Below are 26,829 nucleotides of genomic sequence, written 5' to 3'. Positions count from 1 at the left end.
ACATTTTTATTCTTTAATGGTTAATACCATACATTAGAGCCCGTAAAACCGGTTTAATATAGCAAATTCTATTGCAAGCTTTTCACAAAAGCAAATCTTAATTACTCTTTTAAAATCCCTTGACAAAAGGATCTTCAACAAATTGGGTGATATAATTTGAACAGCTAACAAATGTTCCAGTATCAATGTAAAACTGTAGAAACTCAGATGAAGTTTTATTCACAACAGAGCTGTCACTAAGGGCTTCCCGCTGGCTACTATGAGCACTACTCCTGGCTACTTTGAGAGAAAACAAAAGGAAATTCGAACGTGAAGAACTTTCTAGCTATTCAATTTCCTGCCTACTAATTGGATATACCCAGCAACTTGAAATCTTAGTGACAGCCCTGTTAGTAATAATGTCCTTTTAAGTTATCTTCTATAATTTATTATTATCTCTGAGTATTGGGTTAAATGATAGGATAGTGTAATGGTTGTAGAGTTTTGATTGTGAAGTGTAGTACAACTATTAAGAAACTCTCTGAAAGGAGTAGATTACTCAAAACCACAACTTAATGTACAAGGGGCATTCTCCAGTGGTGTCATTTGACTATTGAGTGATCAGCATCAAATTTATCCTTGTAATATCAATGCTTTGTAATACGAGAATTACGGACATGATCACACTAGATGAATTTGCTTGATATTTTATCAACTTCTCCCCACTGCTTCTGCAGGAAACGAATAGGGGCAACAAATGAAAATTCCAATTTTGATCTTAGGGTTTAAAGGGTTAAGGACTGACCTTGGGACATATAGTATATTTATTCACTTCTCTGTTCAGCATTGCCATTGCAGGCATCGGGGTTTCATGGGAGCCTTCCTCTGACACTAGGCACTCTTAGATTGCTTAGCAATCAACGACGAATTATGATTGGTCAATGAATTTCAAAACAACCAGGAAACAATGATAGCTCGCAAACGAGCAAATGACTGTGAAATTTTTAGCACTAAAAGCTGTTGCTTTCGTCTCCAAGGTTGTTGAGTTTTTAAAGTCAGTCTCCCTCCGCGGTCACTTGTTCGTCCCCCAAACTCCTTCTGCTAAGTCTTCTAAGATATGACGGGCTTATCTTAAATCCTAATCGTCGGAGTTTTTCTCTGAAATTTCTTTGTCTGAGAATTTGTTTATCTGGAAATGTTTTTTTCTTTTGATAAGGAGAATCGTTGAACGATTTATGACTTAATACTTCAAGAATTGCATATTCTTTTATATAGATTTTAAAATATATGCTGAATGAGAAGATTTCACAGTTGACGTAAGAACTGTGACCATATGACTGAAAAAAATTGAGTTTTGTTTACATAGTTATTTAAAGTCAATAGCTACATGTGCGCTATGAAATTGTCCAAATTGCTTCTACAAATAGCCTCCCATGCAGACGTTCTTTGGGCTTGGTCATATGTTCCCACCCCACGAGGATTTTTTTCCTGTAAGTCTAAGGGCTTTACCTTTTATGAGACCTTTTCTGACTTTTCTAACCTTTCTGATCTTCCGAGATTTAAAAGTGCGCTGTGATTAGTGTGCGTTTTCATCCGCTGTTTTCAGCAGACCTAACCTGCAAGAAAGCTCTCCTGGGGTTCCCGGGGCTGCGGGGTTGCTGAAGGTAAGAGGGAAGGACTCCTTCTTTTTTCTCCCCGCCGCCAGTGCGCCCGGGAGAGCTTACTCGCAGGCTACAGCAGACCTTCGTAGGGCAGGAACGCGTGACGAAGCCGAAGAACGTCTTCGTGGGAGGCTAGTCTACAAACTATAGTTATGAAACGTTCCCTTTTTCCAATTAAATCGTCACCTCCACGCCCCACACGTGATCTGGTGGGGAGGGGCATGGAGACTGTTCATCGCTCACTCTTCTCCACCTATTGTTTTGGGCCCCGTCTTCCGCCCGTGACTTGTCTCCGTAGCAACTAGAAACCGTCTCAGTCGCCTCACAATTTTTGACGTCTTTTGGGTTAAGAAAACTGTCCATAGAGGCGAAACGACGCAGTGTTTTTGACGATGCTTGCGGAGCTGGGTAAAAAAATGTCACTTCTGTTTCGAGTCTGTCTCCGAAGAAACAATTTGACCTTTCATTTACAAGGACTTTTGGATAAGGCAGTGTACTACTGGTTGCTCTTTTCAGTTTTTCCTTTTCATTTGGCACTTCCGTGTAGAAACTTTCCTCCATACCTTTGTAAATAACACCATTTTCAGAGAATATTTTGTTCCTGTTTCGGGCTGGATTTTGAATGTTCACTTGTTTAGATTCTTGTTTCTTATCACACTTTTCAGCCTCTGGCGTGTAGAAGAACGGCAGGTCGGTTGGTAGACGGCACAGTCGTTTTTTCGGCGTCAGGCGCTTTACGTTTGTCGCCTCTAACGTCAGGCAGCTTGACGCTGCACTCGCTTTTGGGTTCTCCGTCGCTGTTGGAGTCAGTTTCTCAGACTTATCACCAATGTGGAAATCTTTGCTGGAAGTTTTTTCAACATGAGAGCGACAAATTGACACTTGACCAGTAATGGCGACTGGCTCATTCGATTCTTTATCTTTTGAGGTGTTCGGCAAATCTTCTGCTTCCCTGACCTTTCTCTCGCCATGGCTGTTCCGTGAAGCCGGCACATTATACAATGATCTTGACCGGGTCATTGTGCTTGGACGCCTCGTTTTCCTTTGAGACTGCGCAGACTCAAGGGTCGTAGTATTCACATCTGCCTGGCCATCTTGAAATTGACGTTCATTCTCCAACGAGAAAGTGACGTCATGCATTGACCTGCTTCTTCGGTGTTTGTATTTGCCGCGTGATCTTTCGCCTCGGCGAAGAAAAGATAGCTTCGAGAAAAGGTTTCTTTTAAGTCTTCGAGGCTCTTTGTCTTTGCTGCTGTCGCTTTCTTCAGACTCCAGAGAGTCACACTTTTGCTCTTCGCTTTCGGAAGTGGTGAAGTGTCCATTTTCCGCCACTTTTTCCTTTTTTGCCAAAGTCATTGCTTTTTCAAGCCAATCCTGTAGTTTTTTGTTGACTTGGTTGGCAAACTCTTCCCGATCTTCTAACACTTGTGCTCGTTTTACGTCGAAATCTGTTGGAAAGCCCTCTATAGGATGATCAACAACATCAATTTCGCTGTCGATCGCTCCTACTTCCAACGATGTTTTCTTGCTTGATGATTCAGATTGTGGTTGTTTGATTTCGCCTTCCTCTTTGTCAGAGTGAAAGGCTTCGCTTTCAGAAGACCTCTCTGATGGCGTTTTAGACGCCCCGGCCCGAGTGGCATCACGCAGCTTTTCTGTAAAGTACGCCTCAAGTTGATCGAGCGATTCACGCTGCACAGGTGCTCGATCATGTGACTCGTACCCACCTCTCGGTTGGGGCTCGTTTTCACCGAGAGAATCTGAATCGGAGCCTGGAGCCATGGCAGAAAGTTCATGCAGGGCACCCAACAATTCTTGCATCTCAGTGCCCAAGCTTCCGCGTCGCTGGTCAAGCTGCCTGACAGGGTCACTTGCGCTTGCGCGTAACGGCTGTCTAGGTGATCCCTGAAGATCGTTCAGTGAATTTAGCAGCAGATCCATCTGACTTTCGACCCTGTTTAACTTCTTGCGCTGCACAGGGCCATCCGTAAAGTCGCAATGATCCATCGACTCATTGTTCTCTTGTGTGGTGACCGGTGATGGATCTCTAGCTGGTTCTGGGCTCGCTGACTGAGTTTTCCTTTTAAAAGAGTTAGAAAATTTGGTGATTTTATTCATTAACCTGCCTCGCCTTGGGGAAGAGTCGTAACTGGTACCTTCAGTCTGTTCCTCCATGACTTCACTCTGTGATGACCCTAAAGGACTGGGAGGTGTCATCCATTCGGATGAAAAAACATCACCGCTAGAGCCCCTGCGTCCCATTTTGAGGGGACTGAGATGTTTTCGCTGTTTATTCATATTTGGTGTATGCAATATGCCTTCAGAGCCTCTTCTTGCTAGCATGTCTGGACTAACAAGTCTGTCCATTGTAACTGAACGCAAAGCACTGGGGCTTTTCGGTCTCATTTGTCTTTGCACTTCTCTGGAAATGTCTTGGCTGGAGACACTTCTTGCCATCGCCATAGGACTTTTTGGCGCCTTGAGCGGATTGGCTCGTTCGCCCAGCAAAATCTCTCCACTGGAACCCCTTCTGCCCATATTTGGTGATGGTTTTCCAGTTTGAACACTCTGAATACTCAACAACACCTCTCCACTTGAACCGCGCCTGTCCATATTAGGCTTGCGTTTGACTGTTACGGAAGTTTGATTGGCGTTGATGTCAAGCGCTTGAACTGCTTTGGACTTTAACTTCCGCAAAGTGGATGGCGATTGAGGAGTGACCGGAAGTAGCCTCCTTACTCTCAAGGATTCCTCCTCATTGTTAGGGGAGCGTGGTAGATTTCGACTCTCCTTTGCACCATTTGGGCTTTTTCTTCGTGGTCGTGGAGAATTTGGGTTGGACGCGACACCCGGTTCTTCTGGAAGTGCTCTGTGGGGTATTGAGCTTGTTGCGCTCCCTGGCACAAGTTCCTGTAGGGCACTGTACAAATCCCGTATTTCGCTGACTGATGCAGAAACCCGGCGTCTATCTAACAGGGCGGCAGTTCCTTTCGGATCCACCTCCTTGTAGACTGAGGGCTGCGTCATGTCTTTTGAGCCATGAGGAACTGAAGGCGCCGGGACTTCTATAGAAAATAATAAAAAAAAGAAAATGGACGAGATTAGAAATGGTTTAAGTCCTTCTAAACACTTCACTTATTATATATTTGCCATGATGCTGCTGATAATAATGATAATAATAATAATAATAATAATAATAATAATAATAATAATAATAATAATAATAATAATAATACGTAGTGTACATCAGGTTTAGTCACAAAAGCGTCAAAATTCCGTTATTGAACTTTTAACATTAATCTTGACGAACTGTTGCGTGGATTTATCCTGTCAAAGGTTGCCTTAACGTCAAGTTATGGACTTCCGAAGCTAGAAATTTCCAACTCATAAGAAAAAAGGATGATTGTCAGCTGAATTTGCGATTTCTCGTGTTAGATAAACTGTAGCGACCTTGAGTTAGTGTCCTCATAAGCGAGATTCCGTAACAGCGGGAGTTAATTTCAGTCAAACATCTCCAATTTTAATATTTTTGCCTTGGATTTAGCTGCTGTCCCTATTATCGGGGTGTCCGTTATAGCGGGGTTTGCGCAAGGCGAGAGGTTACTGTATTGCTAATAGCATTTTAAGGAAGACAATGAAAAACTTCAGAACCTGAAAGCGAGGATCGGAATGTTAAATTCTAAAATCAACGATCACTTTCAAAACGTGCAGGGTCATTTTAACCTTATGTATTATAGCTATAATTTTTTTGCATAAGGTTTTGCCTTGACTAGTGAAACAGATAAATGACCAACTTAAATTTCATTTAGTTTGCTTTGTATTTGACTTGTAATCTCAACGTGAGGTAACTTGAACAAAATGCGTTCCTACTTCATCAAACCTTCAGTAAGAAACTTCCTGAGACTAACTTTAGAAATACATTTTTGCGTAGCTTTTCATATTCAAGAACAAGTTCCCTCACGAATTGCTTAGTCACCAACTTCTTTCGACGTCCGCTCAAATATTTCGATTTGGAATGTAAATGGTAGCATTAGATATTTATGAAAATTAGAGTACTGTCTGTTATGAGTAATAGCTCGATACCTTTCTTTAACAGGATAATAGCGCACGACGTGGTCTCTTGTGGAGTGGAATATTTAATTAAACAAGTGAATAAGGGAATTTGTTTTGAACCATCTTAAGTGGCGTTTTAGATGAACCTGTTCATCTGCGTCGGTTTTGTTAGAGTTTTCGATTTCAATTATTTTAGGACAAATAACGTTTTGTATGATATAAATAAAATCTAAACGATTTGGCTTTTATTTAATCAAAACTTTCGTTTTAAATTGCAAAGTTTTGAATATTATGGGTAAATCTACATATTAAATCGGAAAGATGTTCACACGACCAAGAAAGATAGAAGTTGAAAAGTTTGTCTTAACTCTGAGAAAAATATTATCAACAACCTGGCTAAAGAAATAATAATAACAACAACAACAAATTCGAAGAATTGACCTTAACATTCCATGTGATCTGTCTTCTGAAGTTTCTAGAATTTCGTTTAAATCAGCATTTATGTGGTCAGCAAAGCTTGATAGGAAACCGTGCAGCTTAACCCGTAACACTTAGCATGCACGTTAACAACAAAATCATGTTCTCAGGTTTCCTTAAAAATTATTCCTCGAATTCATTTCGCAACAACAGAAAAGTGATAAAACCAAAGACAGTGTCACAGTCACCTACTCGGAATTTGCAGTCTGCTTTTATCCATGTCTGTCCTTGATAATGAATTTATCAGACCACCTTGAAGTGACACTATGATGACATGAGCAATCTAAGTAACGAGTCCATCGAGGCATCTCTTGAGCGATATTAACTTCTATTTAAACGTATTTGCAGTATTTCTTGTAAATCAATTTTCTTAGTTGCGTGAAGTGTTTTGATAAGTAACAATTCCACCTGCTGAGTCACGTGATTTTTCATTAGCTAGGAGATAAAAGATGACCGCAGGAAGCTGGCAAATTATAAAACTTGTATTCTTTTATAGCTGTCAAAAGTGTCAAGGATACTAAGTGGAACGACCTTCCACAGGGGTCATTTGTCAAATCATTCCTACTTTTTGCTGGTTTTAAGATAAACACGACCGGTTTATATCAGAGACGAGTTAATAAAATGTGATCTTGAAAAAGAATTCGTCGTTTCGTCTCTGAATTCATTGCATGCGCAATGCAGCAAAAAGTGCAAACCAATTATCAATCTCATTTACAATGAATAATACTTCAGGGTAATTTCCAGTTTAAAATTTTTACCAGCTTTTTTTTATCTCTAATCGATTCGTCGAAACTTTCTGTCAAGAGTTTTAACGATGTTCGCTTCGTTTGAAATGTATATGATACACAAACGAGTTTCTGTTATCATAACGTGCTGTATCTCGCGTAAAAATATTTACTAGGTTAATGAATATTTATTGCCAAACAAATTTCGTTCGAATATAAGGATAATCTAAAGGCGCGACCAAGTTTTTGAAGTCAGTGCTTCAGTTACAATTTTTATTATTTTCGACACTTTTTATAAAAAAAAATTAAATCTGAATCTCAATATAACATATTTTTTGGTCACTCTTATGATAATTCTAGTCTCAAGGTCTAAGATATTTAAAAACAGCTCTCGAACACAATGTAACGTGTTATGTAACTTCACCTATCCTTTTCGTGCCTCGTGGACATAAGGCCTCAAATTACGTGTTATATAACTGGAGGTGTAAAATACAAACGTGTCTTTTTCGTGGCTACACGACATTTTCTCTTGATTTGGATTGGCGATTTAAGCGAAAGAAAAGATCGAGGCAAGGGGGAAGAGCCTTGTAAAAATAAGTTTGCTAAAATTTAAAAGCGAGTACTGTCAGATTACTTCCAGGAGCAACACCTGCCCCACCAAGAGGATGGTTTGAATGAGTGGGAGGAAAGAAAAAAAGTAATTTGTTAAGCAGTTTTTTCTTTCAAAACACGATGAAAAAAACCTGAGAAAGTGCAAGTCGCAATCTTTCCCCTTGTCTTTGTTCAGGACGAAAGACAACCGTTAATAATTTCTTACTCGCAGTGAGATCCTTCGTTAGAAATTAATAAAAGGAGACGTCGAGCGCGCGACGGTTGATTGGATTCAGTTTTACACGAGGATCGTTTCATATCGCTACATGAATCATACGATACAATTTTATATCAGCCTAATTTGAATGATGATGGCAGTCCTATGACCATTTAAGAAGTCAGATAGTTGTTTTTGTCTCCCGTCTATTTAGCCATATATTAAATAAACATTGATATCTGTAAATCTGCTTATAAGATAATCTATGCCTGAGGACAAATAATAACTCTACTTCAAATAAAACTAATCCATGGCACACACAGGCAATTATTAAGTCTCAATTTCGTTTTTAGACTCGATTCAAGAATCGTTCAATCTAAAAATAGCACTTCTTTTAACTAAAAATGCCAACTTTTGTTGTTGCACGACTTGTGGTAACCAAAATATGTGGGCATATTATTTCGTCCGTTTTGCTACTTGCGGGTCACTCAAACCATACTCAATTGAATTTCTGCGATATTTTTGCTCGTTTTTTCACTGGAATAACCTTTTCTTCCCGATCAACTTCTCATTGCTCAAGTTTTCAGTTATTAAGTGGTGTCATCCGCTCCATGTGTTTGCTCAAAACGCGAACTCTTGAACAGGAAAAAATTCAACAACAAAGACTGCAAGGTTTTACCTTCTGCAGTAGTTCTTCTAAGCACACGAAATGCTTTCTCGCTGTTTCGTCGGTTTCTCTCCCAAAGTGGAAGTCGCATTTTTGCAAACATAGGTGGCTATATTCATCTGTGAAAATCTTCGAATTGGCGACGAGAAGTTGTAAATTAAGCAGCGCTGATACGTTGACGTGCTACTCACGGCCATGTATTGTTTTCAAATTAATTTGTGTAAATGTCAAAGATTTGGGTAAACGAAACCACAATGTACAAAGACAATGCCAGAGGCAAACTAGGGCGCCTATTGTAAACAGAAAACGAGTAATGTTGACTGGCTAGGTATCAAGTGATAATAACAAAATGACAGAATGGTAAATTCGTGGGCTGGTAGCAAAAATTATTCTTATCTGCTTTTTAGACAGTAATTTGTGTGTGCTTTCGTCCGCTGTCTGGTGTTAGCATGTGACCAGCCTCATAAGCAACATCTGTATAGATAAAAATTTCATGTCTTTTTGATTCTTTTTTTCAGTCACTTCATATCAAGATCAAAAAACAAATCACTAAAACAAGTTGGTAAAACGAAGGCAAGCTTCATACTGCGATTTTAATATAAGTACAAACTGTTTTGAAAATTGAAGTCAAAGAAAAAACCGTAATGGAACTTCTTGAAGTTATTTGTACAGGAATAAAACCTGCAATTTAACCGTCTACAAATTTCTAAAAACATACGGCCAGGTCACCGCACAAGCTCGTAGCCGTCATATCGTAAGCCCCAGTCCCTTTCAAAATCCCTCTCTAACTCCAATGATGTCACTGTATTACGAGGCCGACCCATCGCGCGCAGCGTAGTAGATAACACCGATGCTCGTCGAGTGAGTGATTATAAATGAAGCTCTTCGTTTAGGGACGCGGGTGCAGTGTTCACCCCGGCATCACGAGAACGAATGCGTGGAAAAAGGATGTTGAAATATTACTCAGTGTGGCGTTCACGTCCAAAGAAAGCGCAGAGTCTCCCAAACTGATAGTTTTTTGCTTTGTGGAACATGCGTAAGAAGTCACAATACTGACAATTCATTTAAATTCTTGACCGTCCTTTCTTCGACCATGAGAGATCCTTTTATAACTTTGTAAGCTTCGAACTTTAAGAATCAAACCAGCGTTCATGTGAATGAACTTAGACAGCCAGACAAGGCAATTAGTGAACCTTTAAATTATCTATGCCTCCTTAACGAAACAACAGCAATACCCTTGGGGCATGAACGGTACGATGAACTGCAGAATTCATGAGAGCTTTTTTTTTTTTCAAAGCGCATGGTAGATATCTTAGTTACTGGTATAGTAACGGTGCAGCGTTCTTTACTATTTTGTATGTTGTCTTTGTTACATCGCAAAAAAATTCATCCAATCAAATGTTAAAAAGCAACAGTCACACTGAATGAAGTGCGTATACCTCGCTCTATCCAAAGCATTAGGGGAGTGCGTTAACCTCTTTAACTCTTTGACCAAGTTGTGGTGATACGATCTGCTATTCTAACTTTTGCATCTGTGAACAAAACCCTATTGTGTCACCATTCAAATGGAACCTGTTAGACAAAATTATTTTACAGAAACGAATTTTAAAATTTTTGAAATTTTTACTTAATTTTGGAGGGGAAGGCATACAAAACTACACATTCAAAGCTTACCAATTGTGGACTCGCTGCTTTCAAATCCAAACTGATCACAATTATCGTCAGCCATTTCATTTTCACGGTTATGTCTACGAACTTAGCCTGACGTTATTACACGGCATAATTCTGCTAAATGCATCTGTTATCTTCTTAAACCAAGTTGCCTTCGTTTCTCGTTTGAAGCGTGCGATATTTACAAAGAAAGTTCTCAACCTACGCTAAACACATTGGGAAGACAAACAAAACGAAGCGAATATTGATATTTTCACTGTTTTGTGACGTAGAAAGGTTAATTGCTGTATTAGGTGCCGATAATTTTAAATTTCTTTTGATAATATCACAAAGAAATAAATCGCCATTAATTAGTTCTTTTTGCATTACCTTTCTATATTCTTTGCGCTTGACAAAAGAAAATGTAGATGAAAGTGCTAATAATGCTGATAAACTTTAATTAAAGGCTTATAAAGTACAGGACAGTGAGAAAAAAATCATAAATTCACTCGTCTCTTACCTAGTGGAAATAGCCTAACTCGATTGAGGGCCGATGCATGGAAATAAGAACTAGGTGATAATATCTCTGGATATATGTGAACTAGATTAAGTTTATAAAGAATGATGTAAAACTATTACAGTAAGTGCGCCCTTGAGTCTTTTGTCCTTCTTAGGTGACGTTGAATGTCTATAGACAATCAGGTATGTTAAAAGCTGCTTGTATGGACGGGTCTCGATCGTCCATAGAACGTTCCTATAGGCATTAAGTATTTTTGGTAACGTACAACATTAATCATTGCGTCTTCGTAAGAAGAGGAAAAAGGCTTCTGTTGGATTTACAAAGTGTTACAACTTGTCAAAAAGGGACAATTTTACAGAGCACAGAAAACTTCCATAGTAAATACTTGTGCCTCACCAAGCGCGGGAAAACGCGTTTCAGCTAATCACAATTTTTGTGTAGTTTTTTTTTTCTGATTGGTTTATAAAGTGGCGCAATTTTTCTTTTAGCCAATCACAACAGGGCAGACGGTCAAATGGACCAATCAGTAATTGAAGCCGTGCTAACTAGCGCGGGATGTGCGATCTAATCTCCAACTTAATCGGGTTTTCTTCTTAGTCGGGTTGAGTATGAGTTGTTATGGAAACTAATACCAATTTTGTAATAAGTGGTGAGAGGTTTAAGCTAATAACAGTTTAAGGTAACAATTCTAAATAAAAGCCAATCAAAAAGTTACTTTGGACATCCATGACCTTACAACAAAGTACTAATAAATAACCATGTATAAAACTTGAAATTGAAGTCAGATAGCAATACAGTGTTCATTGATAAAGGTTAAATTTGTCTTATTAGTTACCTTCAATCTCCACTGATATTTCGTTGCTATTTACTTTGACCATTTTGTCTTTCCCTTTTTTATCTTTGGTAGATTTCTGCAATAAATAAATAAGCATATAAGTAAATAATTACATACGTATGCACATTTATAAATTTTCACTCACGTGATCGGCAGCTACGCAAATTTCTTAAAAGAAAAGAAAGTTTTTACATGAGAAAAGAGTTTAATCCCCACAGGATTTTCTTGGAACTCCAAAATGGCCGCTGTTGCATTGCTTTGTACACCAATATGGCGGCCTTGACGTCATGTGAAAACAATTTTACCGCCGAATACCCTAATTAAAATACTAACCACTAAAACAGACCGTTGAGCGGGTTTTATATCGTGGACGATGCTGTTCGGTATTTTTTGCATATGCAATAATACAAATATTGTCGGCTTCCGGGGCATCCAGTAAATATAAGTCTTCGTGCACGGCAACTGATTGGGTGCGGAGATCCGAAAAAAAAAAACAAAACCGGCACTCTTTTTTAAGTTCACTCTGAAACGTGCTTCGTAGAATAATGAAACCAATATCTTCATGCATTATTCATGTTGTAGTTTAACTAGCGGTATAGGAGGCGATATTAATGTTAGATTAAAATTATAAAGAAAATATTCTTCAACACCAACAATTTGTTGAAAGTTTAGCAGAACTTTCAGAACCCACCCGGATCCCTTCATCAGTGATGACGTTTGCTGATATAAGCTCTGCTAAACTTTCAACAAATTGTTGGTGTTAAAGAATATTTTTTGGTAATATGATGTCCCAACAGAAGAATCTCCACTCTGTCATAGATTAAAATTAAAATAAGCAAATTATTAGAAAAAATTATCTGTTGCTGATTAGCTTAAAAATCGAATACAGTTATAAAACAGGTATTACAAATGTTGATTGTATAGCTATGCAGTACATGTGTATTTTGGCGAAGGAAATTCGTCGAAAGATATTGTAGTGTAATTCGTACCGAGTCTCGTTATGTGCATGACCTGGAAATCTAACATCACAATTCAAGTATACGCGAACGATGATTCGATGAGCAAATCAAGTGGTAAAAAAAACAACAATAACGCCTCATCGAAGGTTAATCAAGTGGTTCCTAAAGATATCTTGTTGACTTCTTGTACCGTGGTTCCCTGTAGTTTTTGTCGTTTGAAAAGCTTACTGAGACGAGACTCCAGTATTAAGTGGCAAAATAAATTACATCTAGAAACAATCTTTGCTTTCAAACTTATCAAAAAAACAAAATGTTTAATATCAAAATTGAAAACTACAATCTTACGAGCTTTTCCTTTAAACAGTTTTTAAAGTGGTTTTGATTAACACCAATTCAAATTTTGCTATTAGCTCAGATACAAGTAATGATACCAGATAAGCTTCACAGAGTGATTAGAATAATTAATAACCTTTTTGGGTTTATTCGTACTGGAGACTCAAAGAACCAAATAACCAAAGAATCAAAGAACCGAGACAGAAGCTTTTATTAGCTGATACTAATTCCATTTGCATTTTTTGCGTGATTTTCAATTGACTAAAAGTTTTGGTACCAAGGCAAAGAACTAAAAAACTCGGTAAGAAAGTCTCTAAGGATGTTTTGAATTGACAAAGTTCGTTTGGATTCGCCACAGAATTTCATTCGCGGCGAAAGTGCGCACAAGAATTGCTCAGAAACTGCCATAGTGCATTGTGAGAAGAACTGGTATCTCAAGGAAAGCTAGTTCAACACCTTGTATGCTGTTAGATGTTCAATTATATAATTGGAAGTAAATATCATATCAACGGGAGTCTGTATTATTGTTTCGTGTAAATGATCAAGGTGTGGATCAAGAATACATCCACAAACTATGCATGTCGAGAGTAGCTGTGAGAAAATTTGATCGTCAGTGGAAAGTGAATTTCAAAGGAAGTACATACCCTGAACTGTTTATTTCATGTGATCCCTTTCTCCTACAATTTGACAAAGCCATGAACTGATCTCATACACTTCACTTGCTTTGGCCTTTCGATTGATTATGAAATTTAAGAAATACTTGTCTCTTGATTTTAAGCTTTCAATATCACGGAATCCGCCGTGACGTTTCGAAGCTATCTTATGCTGACACTCTGTACTACGAAAGTAAAGCACCCTTTCCGTTTCGCTCCATAATAGTTCATGACAAGGCGCATGATCTATTTTTGATGGCGACAATAGATTAAAGTGTTCGTTTTCTTTGAAAACGTGATAATGTCAGCGAGAAGATTAAGTTTTGTTATGCCAGTTAACATTTTCCGGCCTTGTTAAAGGCATTGTAGACCACTTTAATTATAATGTGGTCCCAAGGGCTTTACACAAAAACGACGGAGAAACTAGTGTGTGAGCTATTTTTGCTGAAGATTGGTAGGCTATCTGCGTCATTTTCTTGTTGATCACGACAAAATAATTTTTGCTTAAATTTATTCAGCTTGTTTGTCTCCTAGTTTTTTTCCAACAAACTCAGTGTTATTATCACCTGACGCGAAGACGATTGCGCAAGATTAAACAGTATAGCTAATCAAACTTCTCCTTGCAGAAAAAAAAACCGCGATTTTAAAACTGTCAGGCAAGTAATTGTAACCGCGAAATATCAATTGTAATGTCTTCAGTGATGTAGCACCAAATTCTCCCAGCCGGTACTACATGAAATGCTTGGTAGATAAAACTTAAATCGATTCGGAGTAAAGGTGCTTTTGTTTCGGAACCCTTGATGCCTGTGTTTTTTTATTGTAAACACAATACTCTCTAAGGGGGTGTTCGGTTTCCATTACAAAAAAGAGCAATTAGGTGGTCGCTTTACAGAAAATATTGCTTGCGCACGCTTCAAATAAAGTGTTAACGAAACTCACGTCACGTAACAGTAAATAAACACATTAATAACAAAAAAATTACACAAACAACATCTTAAATAAATGTTAAGAAACAAACAGGTGCCCTTGTTTTAGTGAATTTCGTGTTTTAATTTTTTGCTCGCTAAAAGAATACAAATTTCAACAATCTGTTTTCAGGTAAATATGATGCCTTATCATGTTTATAAGGTTTAATATTTTTAATCGTTTTTACTTTTCATGGATCGAAGCTTTCCCTTCATAAGCACATTTCAGATTGCCGGATGGGTGGTTGTGATGTCATCACTTCGTTCTGACATATTTGTTCTTCATTTTTTTAGTTGCGAAATTTGAAGACTATACTGATAGATTCCCGTACATTTTAAGGTTTTAAATTAGTTAAGTCAATAAATCTGGGTAGTTAAAAATGTCATTTCATTACAAAAACAAATAGTATGTTCGAATTTACCTGTAATAATAATTTGGGTTAGATTTTATGAGGGAAAACATGAACCTTTTCAGTAGGAGCGTTAAACGTGTTTAAAACAACGGATTAATAAATTTAAAGATATCTTGTTTAAAATCCCGAAAAGAAAGATTAATTTCCATGTAGTGAGTTTTGCACGATTTAAGAGGAGACATTGTTTATTTTTATTTATGTTAACGGTACTTAGCCGGTTTGTTTTGAAAATAAAATCTTGAAGTTGAGTTTTCGGTTTTAGTATCTTGTTATAGTTTGATCAGATATGGCGGTGAGTCCTTCTCGCCTTCTCCACGAAATTTATAATCAAACTGAAATGTCTTATGATAATACATCACCGAGTTCACATAGCATGTCCATATTTTCGTTTCAAGTCTTTAGTAAGAAATACTGTCTTGATGTATCAATCAAAAAGTAAAAAACATGTCGAATATCTTACCTCAGCCCTCGGCACTTTCATAGCTCATAATGCTTTTCTTGTAACAGCTAATAACCTTCTTCAGTGTTTCACAAAGTTAAATTAAAATTCTCGACGTGACTAAGCATTTGGCAAAAGGATGTCAAATTGTTTCACTGGACCATGAAAATAATGTGAAATCTTAGAGCGGTTTTCATTTGAGTGTCGAAAAGTAATTGGTTTTGCACTTTCTACACGATGCGATTGGCTTAAAAGATTCGCGCCACCTTTTCATCCAATCAGAAGTAAAACCAAAGCCAATTGTGACGCGCTCGCATGCATTTTCCCGCGCTTTGCGTCAGCCACATGTAATTACTTCGAGTTTTGATTGGTTCAATGTATTGTCTGTGTCCTATGTGATTGGCCAGAGTAATTACTTTGGTTTTGGTTTTACGACACTCAAACGAAAACCACTCTAAACTTTGGTGATTTAATCGCAGATTGGCCCAGACAAAACAACAGGTGCCTTCGGAAGCATAAAATTGTGCGTCGTAAAAATATTATCAGTACTCGTAAATTCTTCTCAAATTATGAAGCTATAACTAATTGTATTATCTGAGATGAGAATGTAGCAGTTGATCATCCAACGCTTTTTAGTTGTTATTAGGATGAAAATTTCTCTTTGAAGTTCGAATTAGTAAAAAGAAATTCTGATAACCAAAAGAAGATTAAACGCTGGGAAAGGAAACTAAATTGGTGAGTTTCTCAAATAATAATAATAATGATGATGATAATAATAATGATAATAATAATAATAATAATAATAATAATAATAATAATAATAATAATAATAATGATAATAATAATAATAAATCAATAATTAGTTACAATACAGGAGAGGTGACTCTCATGGATTTGATTTTTTGTTGTTGAAATGAGAAATTCGTTTTGCAAATTCTAATGAGTAAAAAAAAAAATGCCAATATTAAAAAATCTGAGTGTTGAGAAAGAAATATAGAAATGTAAACAGGAAAATGTTTCAGATTCTTTTTCATTGAATATATCCAAAATTACTTCTTCTTTTAGCAAAATATTTTTTAAATTTATAAATTTATAGTAATTGGTTAATAAAATATTTACAGATAGGCCACAGATATATCATCATCTTACCATAACTACCAGAAGCTTTTAGTTGAATATGATTTTCAAAATTGTGAACAGGGAATGTCCAGATTGATTCACAAGTTATAGAACTTATATAAAAAATACCCATAGCTACAACACTCGATTATCTTCTAATAATGCCTTGGCTGTACCGAAATGCTGGTTAGACGCGGGTCTGCGAACATTTCATGCAAGTGCGACTCGCCTTTGGAATCGTCAAGACAACAAGCTTAAAAGCATGACAAGAAACATTTTCTCGAGAGATTCTTAAACATTAATGCAAGTCGCAAACATTTTAGTATTACAAGGACATTTTAAGGTACCTTTTTTCTTTTTTCTAGTTTATTTTTAACCATTTTCAATTTTTTCCCCTTTAACTTCTTTTTACGATATTTTTTACATTTGTGGGGGGCAAATATATTCAAGATTCACTTGAATAACGAAAGCAATGAAAAATGAATTCTGGTAGTTGCAGTAAAACCGATGACGTCATCGTGGAAACTGAAGATGTCGCATGCAAGCGAGGCATAACAGCCCTTGCACAAAGTATCATACCGATGGCAAACGAAAGACGCTACGTCCTAGCAGCGCAAATTTTGAAGAATACAAAATATGAGATCACAAATAGAATTATTGTGCAGCTGCAAAGTTGTCAAATTATTAGTTGAATATATTATAGCGAAAACACGTTTGAACCAGAGAAGTGTAGATAATTATGTTCGGGTAATAAGAAATAAGCGATGTCTCGATCTGGAGTAAATGAATTCGTTAATTTAACAGTAATACGAGCTGTTAACAACTTTGTATAATAATTTTTTATGCGTCAATTACCTTCTCACCCAAATAAGCCAAATCCAGAGGAAAATAAATAATGTATTTGTTTGTAAGAATTCGCGGTCATGAATAAAGAGAAATGACTGACGAAGAAGGGAGAACTTAAGAAATGGACAAATGCAAATCTGGTTGACCCCTCAACTGGTGGTGGTTAATCAGTACACTGTGGGAACTAAAGTATCACAAGGCAATGTGGGATAGATTTCTGAGCGGGACTGGGACCTATTACTAATAAACTTTCCTCTTCTTTTACAAAGGAAAAAAAATTCTATCAAATTGTTATTTTTTCTCGGCTTAAAGACAGTGAATGCCAAGGATATCCTTTCACAAATAATCTATTGATGACTTAAATTTGATGGTTCAGACTTATAACTTGAGTCCGTCCGTGATGTAACAGTTTTGATCATTTAAAAGACTCAGTACATATTGATACTATAATAAAAAGGTTTTAAATATTTTTCTCCATACCATTTTAATATTGCCCATAATTCACCTTTTTTATGCAAAATTTTGGGGGTAGCCTCCAAAATTTTGCATAACCATTGTTTCAGGATTTTCTTGGGTGTTACACTCATGCCAAGAGAAATTTATGCAAGTTTTTTTTGCCGGGGGGGGGGGGGGGTAACAAGGTGGCTTAGGTGGAAATGGTAATGTCAAGACTTTTTTCGACTTTTTTTATGTTCGAAGTGTTACTGTTTCTGGAATTTTATTCCAAACACTAAAATTGCTTTCTTGTGTCGTGCCTCATTCTTCTGTTGTTTACCTTCCTTTGATTTAACTTAACCAACTTGTACTGTATCAGTTGTAGATATTGTTGTGCTATTAACTAGACTTATATTTGTGATTAAGGCCTCGTTTCAGACTTGCACGCGATCAGTTTAAAACATACCCGGGTTATAATATAAAAGCAAGCCGATCGTGTTTTTAACCAACCACAGGAGTTTGAGATTGATTCCAGAGATACCGTCTTTATGTTTGCTATTTTAAGCCCGACTAATAGACGCCGTCTCTCGTGTAATATCTCTACAAAGCTGTAGTATTTATAGGAATGTGTATGTTCACGAAAGCTGAAACGTTTTAAATTCCTTTCATATAGCATCTGCATGGTTGTTATTGGGAAAACAATCAGCGTTTCCCTAGTAACCTTCCCGCAAGTTACTCTGTCAACCACGAAATAAATCTTTAATTTTGGTCATAGTTATTTTTTGCAACTCTGGTTAACAATATTTCATTTCAAGCCGGATAGCTCAAAAGCGGGTTAATTTTGTGTTGCAGACACGCTAACAGAACCTAACAGGTAACTAAACTAGAAGCGAATTCAGAATAACACTTCAGAGAAGATTAAAACAAATTGTAATCATTTAAAACCAGTAAGCAAAATGTTTACGAGTGTAAACAGGAAACAAGTTCTTTTTAAGGAAATCTAACTTGTTGTCCAGTTTGTGTTGGAAACAGGGAGAAATTTATAAAAATACTGCTCTATTTTTATGCTGCTGAATAAACATTGCTCTTAGACTTTATATGTCTAATTGCTCTAAAAAGGTTCAATGTTAGTATTCAGCTTTTAAGGAGCACTTCATCAAATTTGTAACATTTTGTTCAAAATATATTAATACACTTAGACAAGTGATCAGATCAGTTGAGGCTCAGACATTGTACAATTCTTCCAATATTATTCTAAGACAGACTTAAGCGAAACAGAGCTAGGATCGCATTTTCAAAAGGACGAAATGGAACCAACAACCAAAGAAAATAATTATTTCTTAGTTGTCAGAAAATAATTTGACAACCTTCATTAAAAAATCATTTAATTCTTTTTTATTTAACTAAATTGATATTCAGTTGTTTTTAATAAGAATATCATTTAGTTAGTCGCCATGGTTACCTTAATATAACAGCCAAAAATTACACGAAAAAACCCCCATGGGATGCAGGTCTATTTACGTTCGAGACTGAGTCCTACACTTTGTGACCATTCAAATGAGACTTCTTTGGCGTGGATTTTGTATGTTCTTTCATTTTGTTCACATTTTAGGAGGATTTTGCAGTATGAAAGGATATACATATTTTCTGGATACTGAGGCTATTTCACACTATACCGGGTAGTTCTTGTGCTGGTACGAAAACCATATCTGATATAGCTCCTTTTCACATATGAGAACGGTAATTTAGGCGCAAACGGAGCAACGCTACACCTTTGTTAACAGTGGATCCTTACATACGGGATATGTACTGCTCTTTGGCGCAGTGTGTACAGGTGTTCATAATTTACTGGATAGCTTTTATAATAATAATAATAATAATAATAATAATAATAATTTTTTTATTTAATTTATAATAAATTAAACTTTATTCATAGATTCAAAAAATAGACTATTTACGGATTCAAGAATATGAATATTAAAATATATACCCTATGTACATTCTTCTTGTGTACGAAAGAGAATTGTCGTAAAATGACTATCTAAAAACTACTAATAACAATTATAAAAAGCATCAAAAAGTTAATTATTTACAATTATTTATTTATAATAATAATAATAATAATAATAATAATAATAATAATAATAATAATAATAATAATAATAAAGCAAGTACAAAAACTAGAAATACAGAGAATGTGGCGTATGAAAACCGTAGTGATCCCTGTAGTTGTTGGAGCTCTTGGTACAGTGAAGAAGGGTATGGTAGAAAACATCAAGAAAGTATCAGAGAGAGCTACCATGACAGAGATTCAAAAGATCTGCATGCTGGGATCTGCGCGAATTCTCGGAAAGGTACTCAGTGTATGAACAGAATGATTGACTTGAGTGACTGACGCTCTGGGTGCATGGTTTGCGCCCGGCTGATGCACAAAAAGAACATCAGCAAAGACTGTGATAAAAGAGATAATAATAATAATAACAATAACGATATTTTAGCATCAGGGAGCCCATTTCACCAAAAGGTGCTCTTCAGTGCGGCCCTTCATATACTACAATTAACTTCAATTAATTAAAAACTACAGTTGATATAACAGTGAAACCTACAATAAAAATAGAAACAGTACAAGAACAATTAAAAACTGTCGACATGAAAAATTATCCTGCATAGTGTATACACAGCCTGATTAAGGTATCCTTGAGAGATCTATACACGCTTTTATTACATAATCACCCAATTCAAGCCGCGTTTATAACGGCTGCTAATAACTTCTCTTAAAATTAGCGCCGCCTACGGCTAACCCCTCCGCAAAATTTACTTTCAAGAAAAAAAAAATCCACATTTAATGTCAGCTGAAGGCTGTATTCTTGCTGTCTTCCTCTTGCGGCTCTAGTATTAGCTGTACGCAACTGATATGAGTATTTCGTGCTTTGCCTCAGCTAGCCTGCATTGACATCAATGCTCTTCAGTGCTCCTCAAGTGTGCCGATTCGAAATCGCCACTTATTTTCAGCCCGCGTAGCCAGCGTTTCCGATCGAGATGTTGCGCAAAAGTTAAAGTGAGAGCTGGTTATCCAACGCAGACTAAAAGATATATTATAGCCTTCCCTCTGATTGTGTGCATGTACACTTTTTAAATATGTTTACTCTTTTTGCAACTTTTGCAAAATCCTCTGCCTTTTTAAACTCATAGAATTCTTACTACGTTTACCTTTTCTGTGTAGCAGCAATACCAAAACAGATTTTATCAAATATAAACTGAAAAACGCGATCAGCTTAAGTAGCGGTTTGACAATGTCGACCTTGAAAGCCTGTAGGTTCGCGATGTTGGTCTAATCGTTGGCAAGTTGATGTGTGATGTGGTCAAATTGTACTGGATGTACTTGATCTCTTCATAAAATAAAAACGAAAAGCACTTAAGCTAACCATGATGATTATTTCAACCTATCTTTACGATCGCCATGCAGTTGTTGAAAAAAAACCACAACAGTATAGGGTTATTACTTTGGTCTTTCAGGGTGACGCTTTACACGTTTCCTGATGGTCAGTAGTACCACTGTTTTCAGTACTCCATGTATTGTTCACATTCTCAGCATGTTTTCTTTTTGTCATTTATTATCGTGCGGGATAGCATGTTCATTGCTTTTTAAGTTCTAATTGAAGTTTAAAATATATTTGAATTGAGAGCAGTATTTGAGACAAAACGACGAAAATAAAATTGATTTCCATAGTGTTGGTGTTCCCTCTTCAAATAATAATAATAACAATAATTCCGTTATTTACCCTCGGCAGTATTTATAGCACTAATGCTAGTGGGGCCGAGTAAATGCCTGAAACAAACAATTCAAACTGAACTTAATAGGGCTAAGAATCCCAACTGGCCGGAGGCAAACCAGTTAGTTATTTACAAGTGTGGTCGAGGATTTGAACTCGGGACTACCATGAACAAATCCAGCTAGCGGTCATAGCAGGACTTGAAATCGGGGACTCCGCATTGCAAGTCCGGCGTTCTAACCACTCGGCCACACTCGGCCACACTCAGGCACATCGCCTCCTCCTTTCATGTTGGAGATTCGTCCAAAGTTGACTTACTTAGAGTGACTTAGTTAGAACCCTGTTATTTGCTACCTGCGGGTACCGGCACACCCGTTAACAACAGGTTGTTTCGAAGACTTGGAAAAACGGACGGCGTAATCAAAACTTTGTCTGGTCGTTCACTTTATGTGACTTAGCTCTGCGTATTTCAGTCACAGAGCAAATGGAAAGCCTATTTCTGTCTAACCAAAACCACAATGAAATATTTTGATCGAACATTCAGTAAAAAATCAAAATAAAACAAATGATTTAGCTCGGCATGACGCTGTGAAATGAATTGCGTTATCAGCACGTGTTACTAAGTAGGTGTTATCATTTTGCTTTTAACATTGTTTCTTTTTTATGCGTGATAAAGCTTTGCTTCAACTATTTTCTCTTTAGGCGGTTATTGAACTGAATGACTAAAAATAAATATACATTATGAATATTTTAAAATAGAACAATTATTACACAAAGAAAGTTATTTGGTGTTATGGTTTAGTCCATCGTAATTGTTTTCGCCGACTTTCTTTTGTATACGCGGTGTCTTTGTTCCAAAAACAGTCTTAACTACTTAATGTTGTTGTTGTTTTTTGAAATATCCAGGATAAAATTTGAAATCTCGGCTTCTTGTAGCACCAATCCACCAAAATCCATCAAAATCGCGAAAGTCTCCACTAAAAGGACAAAACATTAACCGAGCCACATTTTCCTAAGCCGGTTGGTTATATTTATCGGATCGTGTGATATTCAACACGGATGGTTAAACAATATTTAAACGCTAACCGCGGAAATCTTATTCTTTAATTTCACAACAAGAGGAACCTGACAAACTATGGAAGTGAATGGCTCCGAGAAACTCTGTTTTAGATTTTGAAAAATCTCTAAAATTTTAGAATTATATTTTCTCTTTTCGAGCATTTACTCGATGATAATCTGTATCATATCGATGGCGTAATCAATTTAACAAGCTTAACGTTTTTGGAAAGAATTAATTCTTGAAATAGACAATATTATTATTAGTTAAAAATAAATTTGGTGATTGAATTACAATGATAAGAGAACAGCTGCAGAAAATGAAGCTTAGTTTTTAGTTATTCTGCTGCGTTCATTTTAATTTGAACAAGGTGTCAAAACATCGAAACAAATTAAAACGTGGTCATATACTCGGAATGCTTGTCTGTTACCTACTGTATCAAACGATATTGGAGACGCCAGAAAGAGTGACTTAATTGATCCTCAAAAGAAAAAAAAAACAAATCAGTCAAATATTGTATATTCTTTAGATAAAGAAACAGCAAAAGAGAGACATACGCTTACAGTCTTCATTTTGCCATTTCGCCCTGTTTGAAACTAGGCGCCACCGGGAAACCTGCTCTTTACAAAGAAGATATAAGCTTATCGTATTTATGAAGGTTGGAATTCGGAAATGTGCGGGGATGTGCATAACCTTGGCAACGGAAGAAACAATAAGTAATATACTTAAGGGGGCTCTGTGGATTGGTCTATATAACACCCTATAGGCTTGTGAGATCGAGAGGTGAATACATTCCTAATCTTAAAATCTTCAAGTATGCTTGACTTTGAAAGATGAACGTGATTGATGCCATTGAAAGACACGACCTATGTGGTTTTAAAAGTTTTGTTCCTTTTCCTTCTCTTACGTATGTCTTGTGTTCATTTGCTCCGCATTTTCTAGCTATCAAAGTTTTCTTTTCAAAATTGAGAATGAGGAAAAACCCTGACGGATGTAAATTCCTTTGCGAAAAAAGCTTAGGAATTCAATTTTTTAAGCAATTTCTTGACGTGTTCACGTTTTCTAATGTAAGCGAGTAAGAAGTGAGAACGTCTTGGATTTTTGAATGTAGACTGATAAAGTTATAAACTCCTCGCAAAACCAGTCGGTATAAATGACTTTGCGATATGTGACCCTCGCACTTTACATAAATAACGAGGAAATTAATTTCATTTGCAAGAATTACAGACGAGCGCTTTTTACTCGCTAAAACGCTGGCAAAGTTTAGCGCGCCATACCGATTATACTAAACCCTACTTTGTCAATTGTTTTGCCTGAAAAAATAGCATTAAACGTTCAAATATTAGCTAGAATATAAAAAACGGAGATCCGGCTTGTGATGAAAATAATCCATGATAGGATGATTTAAAATATTATTCAATCAAATATAAAATTGTTATGTTACCTTTCTCAGGCAAGAAGTAAACAATTCCATACTGAGATCTCTCATGTTATCGCAGTTCTCTCAATCTCGATACAATTCAGTTACCGCTGTTTTCTATTGAAACCACTACATAACTCTTATAGTCATGCAGTGAACATTTACAATATGTATCAGTAATCGCATTGCACCGATGTAAGCGTTTTGTCTTCGTACGTGTAAATGTGTTAATGTGTTTGGATCCAATGTCAGGAAGGATTAGAAGAACAAATTTAATTCCTAGAAAGAACCATCGCTTGACCTGTAAAACGTGACTCTGATTTTCCGTTATCTGTCAACAACTTGTGCTGCTTTTATTATCAGAATAGACCATGTAGGTATCAACAACTGTGAGCTAATTTATAATAAAGAGACGGGTTTTTTTTAAAGTTTTCTCGCTGCCGTAAGATGGCTAGAGGTTGAAAGGAAGGTATCGTGCAGAATTTTGTCAGGTGCTAAGAATTGATTTACATGGTTCTACTAATTAGTATGAGGCACTCGTAGCGAACCATACTAGAAGTTGCCAGCTCAACAATCGCCAGGCATTTTGTAGCACTAGTGATTTGATATACCATGTAAAGACGTTGCAATATTTCTTAATATCGCGTATAATCATTTCTGCCGTCAGAACCTCGTTAATCCGTCATGGCATGGCAGACTCGGCAGTTTTAACAGACTTGTCCAGAATCTCGTCATATTGTCTACATCGAATTCAATTTGTATAATCCTTTGTTTTTGTATCTTAGACGCGAGGTAAAAAAACAACAGTGATTAAATACCGAACGCATCGCCGCCTGATTCCTACATAAACATTTCAAATCCGCAATACAATTTTTTATGAGTTAATTTAATTTAGAAATTGAAAATTTTCTTACCTTGCTTTTTCGGATTTTGAAGCTCGGTTTACTTGGAAGCAATGGTCCCCTAAACCAAGTCCTCATTTTGAAATTTTATCTTGACATGCACTAACACTACCTTATTCGTCCTTAAGTCAAGGCTCAGTGTCCTAAATTTTCTGCGACGTTTAGTTCATAAGGGCTTTCCGGAAAAATATTGCCTCTGGTCGTCTCAGCGTGTTTGACATACCGAATGATCGCTTGTTCGAGTGGAACCGATATTATATTTTGCTCACGCTGTCGTCAACAATTCTTAAGTTTCTTTTTATCCCAGCTATTGTTTAAAACAGCGACTAATTTTATGTTCGACTTGTTTTGCGGTTTGTCTAATTATATCTAGCACAGTTGCGAGATTTTAAGGCAACACAAATGACATCCGGTAGGCTGATCCGGAACAGAAAGTGAACATAAATATCCCTGCCGCTTAAGAGCACGACATCTCAATCACAGAGCACTAAAAAGGCTCTTTAGTCTATTAATAATCCACGAATTTCTTGCTTTAATATTCAGACTCAAGAAATTAGCTGTTAACAGCCATGCTGATGAGCCCAATGATATATGGTGAAACTTTACAACAGTTCCAGTCCGTGGCTGCTGACTGCCCGGGTGTTATGGCTTTGCGCATGCGCACGTTACTGGCCGGGTCGTGGGTTGGTATCCGAGTGTGTCACTTGCTATTTAAATTTTTGTTTAAGTTATTACAGTTCCCTACGCGCGTCCCATTATAAAGCGCGCGAAGAATGAACACAGTATGTCCTCCACCTACGTTTTCCCGCCAATATCCGCTAACGACTTACGCGTTTTCAAAGAAGCAGATTTAATTAGTTTCATGATTAAAACCCACTCAAAGTCGTCTTCTTGTAAGTCACAAAATTACATAAAAAAGACGTGAGCGATTACACTACCTTCAAATTTGTTTGGTCAACTAACAATTTTCTGTACTGTACAAGTCCAACAGCCTCCAATTCTCTTTCGGTGTGGTTCTAGGTTGGAAAACTAAACTTGGTTCATGCCAGGAAAATACCTCATTTTTCAATATGATAGCTTTTGCCGTAAGCCGTCGACGATAGTTAAAGTCACGTACCTAACAAACTGTGTTCGTAACACTGTCAAACCTCCTGTATAAGGACGCCGCCCAAGGGAAACGGACAAAGCCAAGTGTCCGCATTACAAAGGTTTCCGTAGTTTAGAGGTGAAACTTAACTGTCCGTAAAAGAGAAATGTCTGTATAACAAAGGCGTTTGTAAGAAGAGGCTTGACTGCAATTAGTTTTGAGAAGGACAACATTTGCGTCAGTACGGAAAAAGATGGTATTCCGGTTGTCTCTTTGCTTTATTTCAATGCAAATGTCCTAGTCCATAACGCTCTCATAATTAGGATGCATCAGTATCCACATCCTGGATCGGTGTGTGGCCGAATGGGGGGGGGGGGGGAGGGGGGGTCGTATATGGATATTTGTTGCCAATAGTGGAGTAGTTATCGACAAGTTGTTTTTGCTTTAGGACATAGAACGTCATTTAAATCAAGTGATTACCTCTCCGAAGGGGTTAGAGCATTGAAAATGTTCATAGTTGCGTATCCACGAAGACAAACCGTAGAGTGGTCTCTTGCAGATCTGGATCGGTAAAAAGCTTAGATTAAAGATATGTAAAAAGCAGCCTGTTAGAAGTAAAAGAAATGTGGTTTAAAAAAAAGGAAAAAATAATTTTGAGAAATGGGAGAATGAAGAGTAACAATGACTTTAAATGTAAGGATTTGTCCATGAATGATTGAAATGATTGAGGGCATGCACAAAAGGTTAGCACAGTTTTCATCCAAGACAGTACTTTCCCATTAAGCATTTGTGATAACATTTGTGCCGTTTTTTAGGTAACATAATTTGAACGTCCATGCAATTGCCTCAGCCCGGAGATTCCTTCTGATTAGCCTCGTCATACCTATGACAACATTTTGTATAGTGGCAAAATAAATTGAAAGTTAAGTTGTTCCGTCAAAATAGGATACCATCACGTAATTGACTCAACTGCTTGACATACTCTCCTGAAGCATTCACCGCAATGAACTTGATGGGGAATACATTTACATAGCCAACTACAAAACACTATGG

At 37.0% G+C, this 26,829-nt stretch overlaps 1 protein-coding gene across 3 annotated transcripts; it reads right to left on the bottom strand.

Annotated features, from left to right (window-relative positions):
• Positions 1-685: 685 nt before the first annotated feature.
• LOC140925103 (uncharacterized) lies at positions 686-24,862 on the bottom strand. 3 transcript variants are annotated; one of them, XM_073375050.1, is made up of 3 exons: positions 24,702-24,862; positions 11,376-11,451; positions 686-4,705 (listed from the first exon to the last, which is right to left on the bottom strand). In XM_073375050.1, the coding sequence occupies exons 1-3, from the start codon at positions 24,765-24,767 to the stop codon at positions 1,815-1,817; spliced, it is 3,033 nt and encodes a 1,010-aa protein (XP_073231151.1). In that variant the 5' UTR covers positions 24,768-24,862; the 3' UTR covers positions 686-1,814. The 3 variants fall into 3 exon arrangements, with proteins under 3 accessions (XP_073231151.1, XP_073231152.1, XP_073231153.1); XM_073375051.1 differs by lacking the exon at positions 24,702-24,862 and adding an exon at positions 23,812-23,982; XM_073375052.1 differs by lacking the exon at positions 24,702-24,862 and adding an exon at positions 15,159-15,220.
• Between the last annotated feature and the right edge of the window lie 1,967 nt (positions 24,863-26,829).

This window comes from Porites lutea, chromosome 14 (genome assembly GCF_958299795.1).
Source record: "Porites lutea chromosome 14, jaPorLute2.1, whole genome shotgun sequence".
Classification (NCBI taxonomy): domain Eukaryota; kingdom Metazoa; phylum Cnidaria; class Anthozoa; order Scleractinia; family Poritidae; genus Porites; species Porites lutea.
The sequence above is the reverse complement of the archived record's forward strand: the minus strand, read 5'-3'. Positions and strand labels throughout refer to the sequence as shown.

Coding starts and splice junctions, on each gene's coding strand:
- LOC140925103 (XM_073375050.1), bottom strand. CDS start 24,767: ATGAGGACTTGGTTTAGGGGACCATTGCTTCCAAGTAAACCGAGCTTC. Junction 11,452..24,701: donor TCAAAATCCGAAAAAGCAAG/GTAAGAAAATTT, acceptor TATTTATTGCAG/AAATCTACCAAAGATAAAAA. Junction 4,706..11,375: donor AATATCAGTGGAGATTGAAG/GTAACTAATAAG, acceptor TATTTTCTATAG/AAGTCCCGGCGCCTTCAGTT.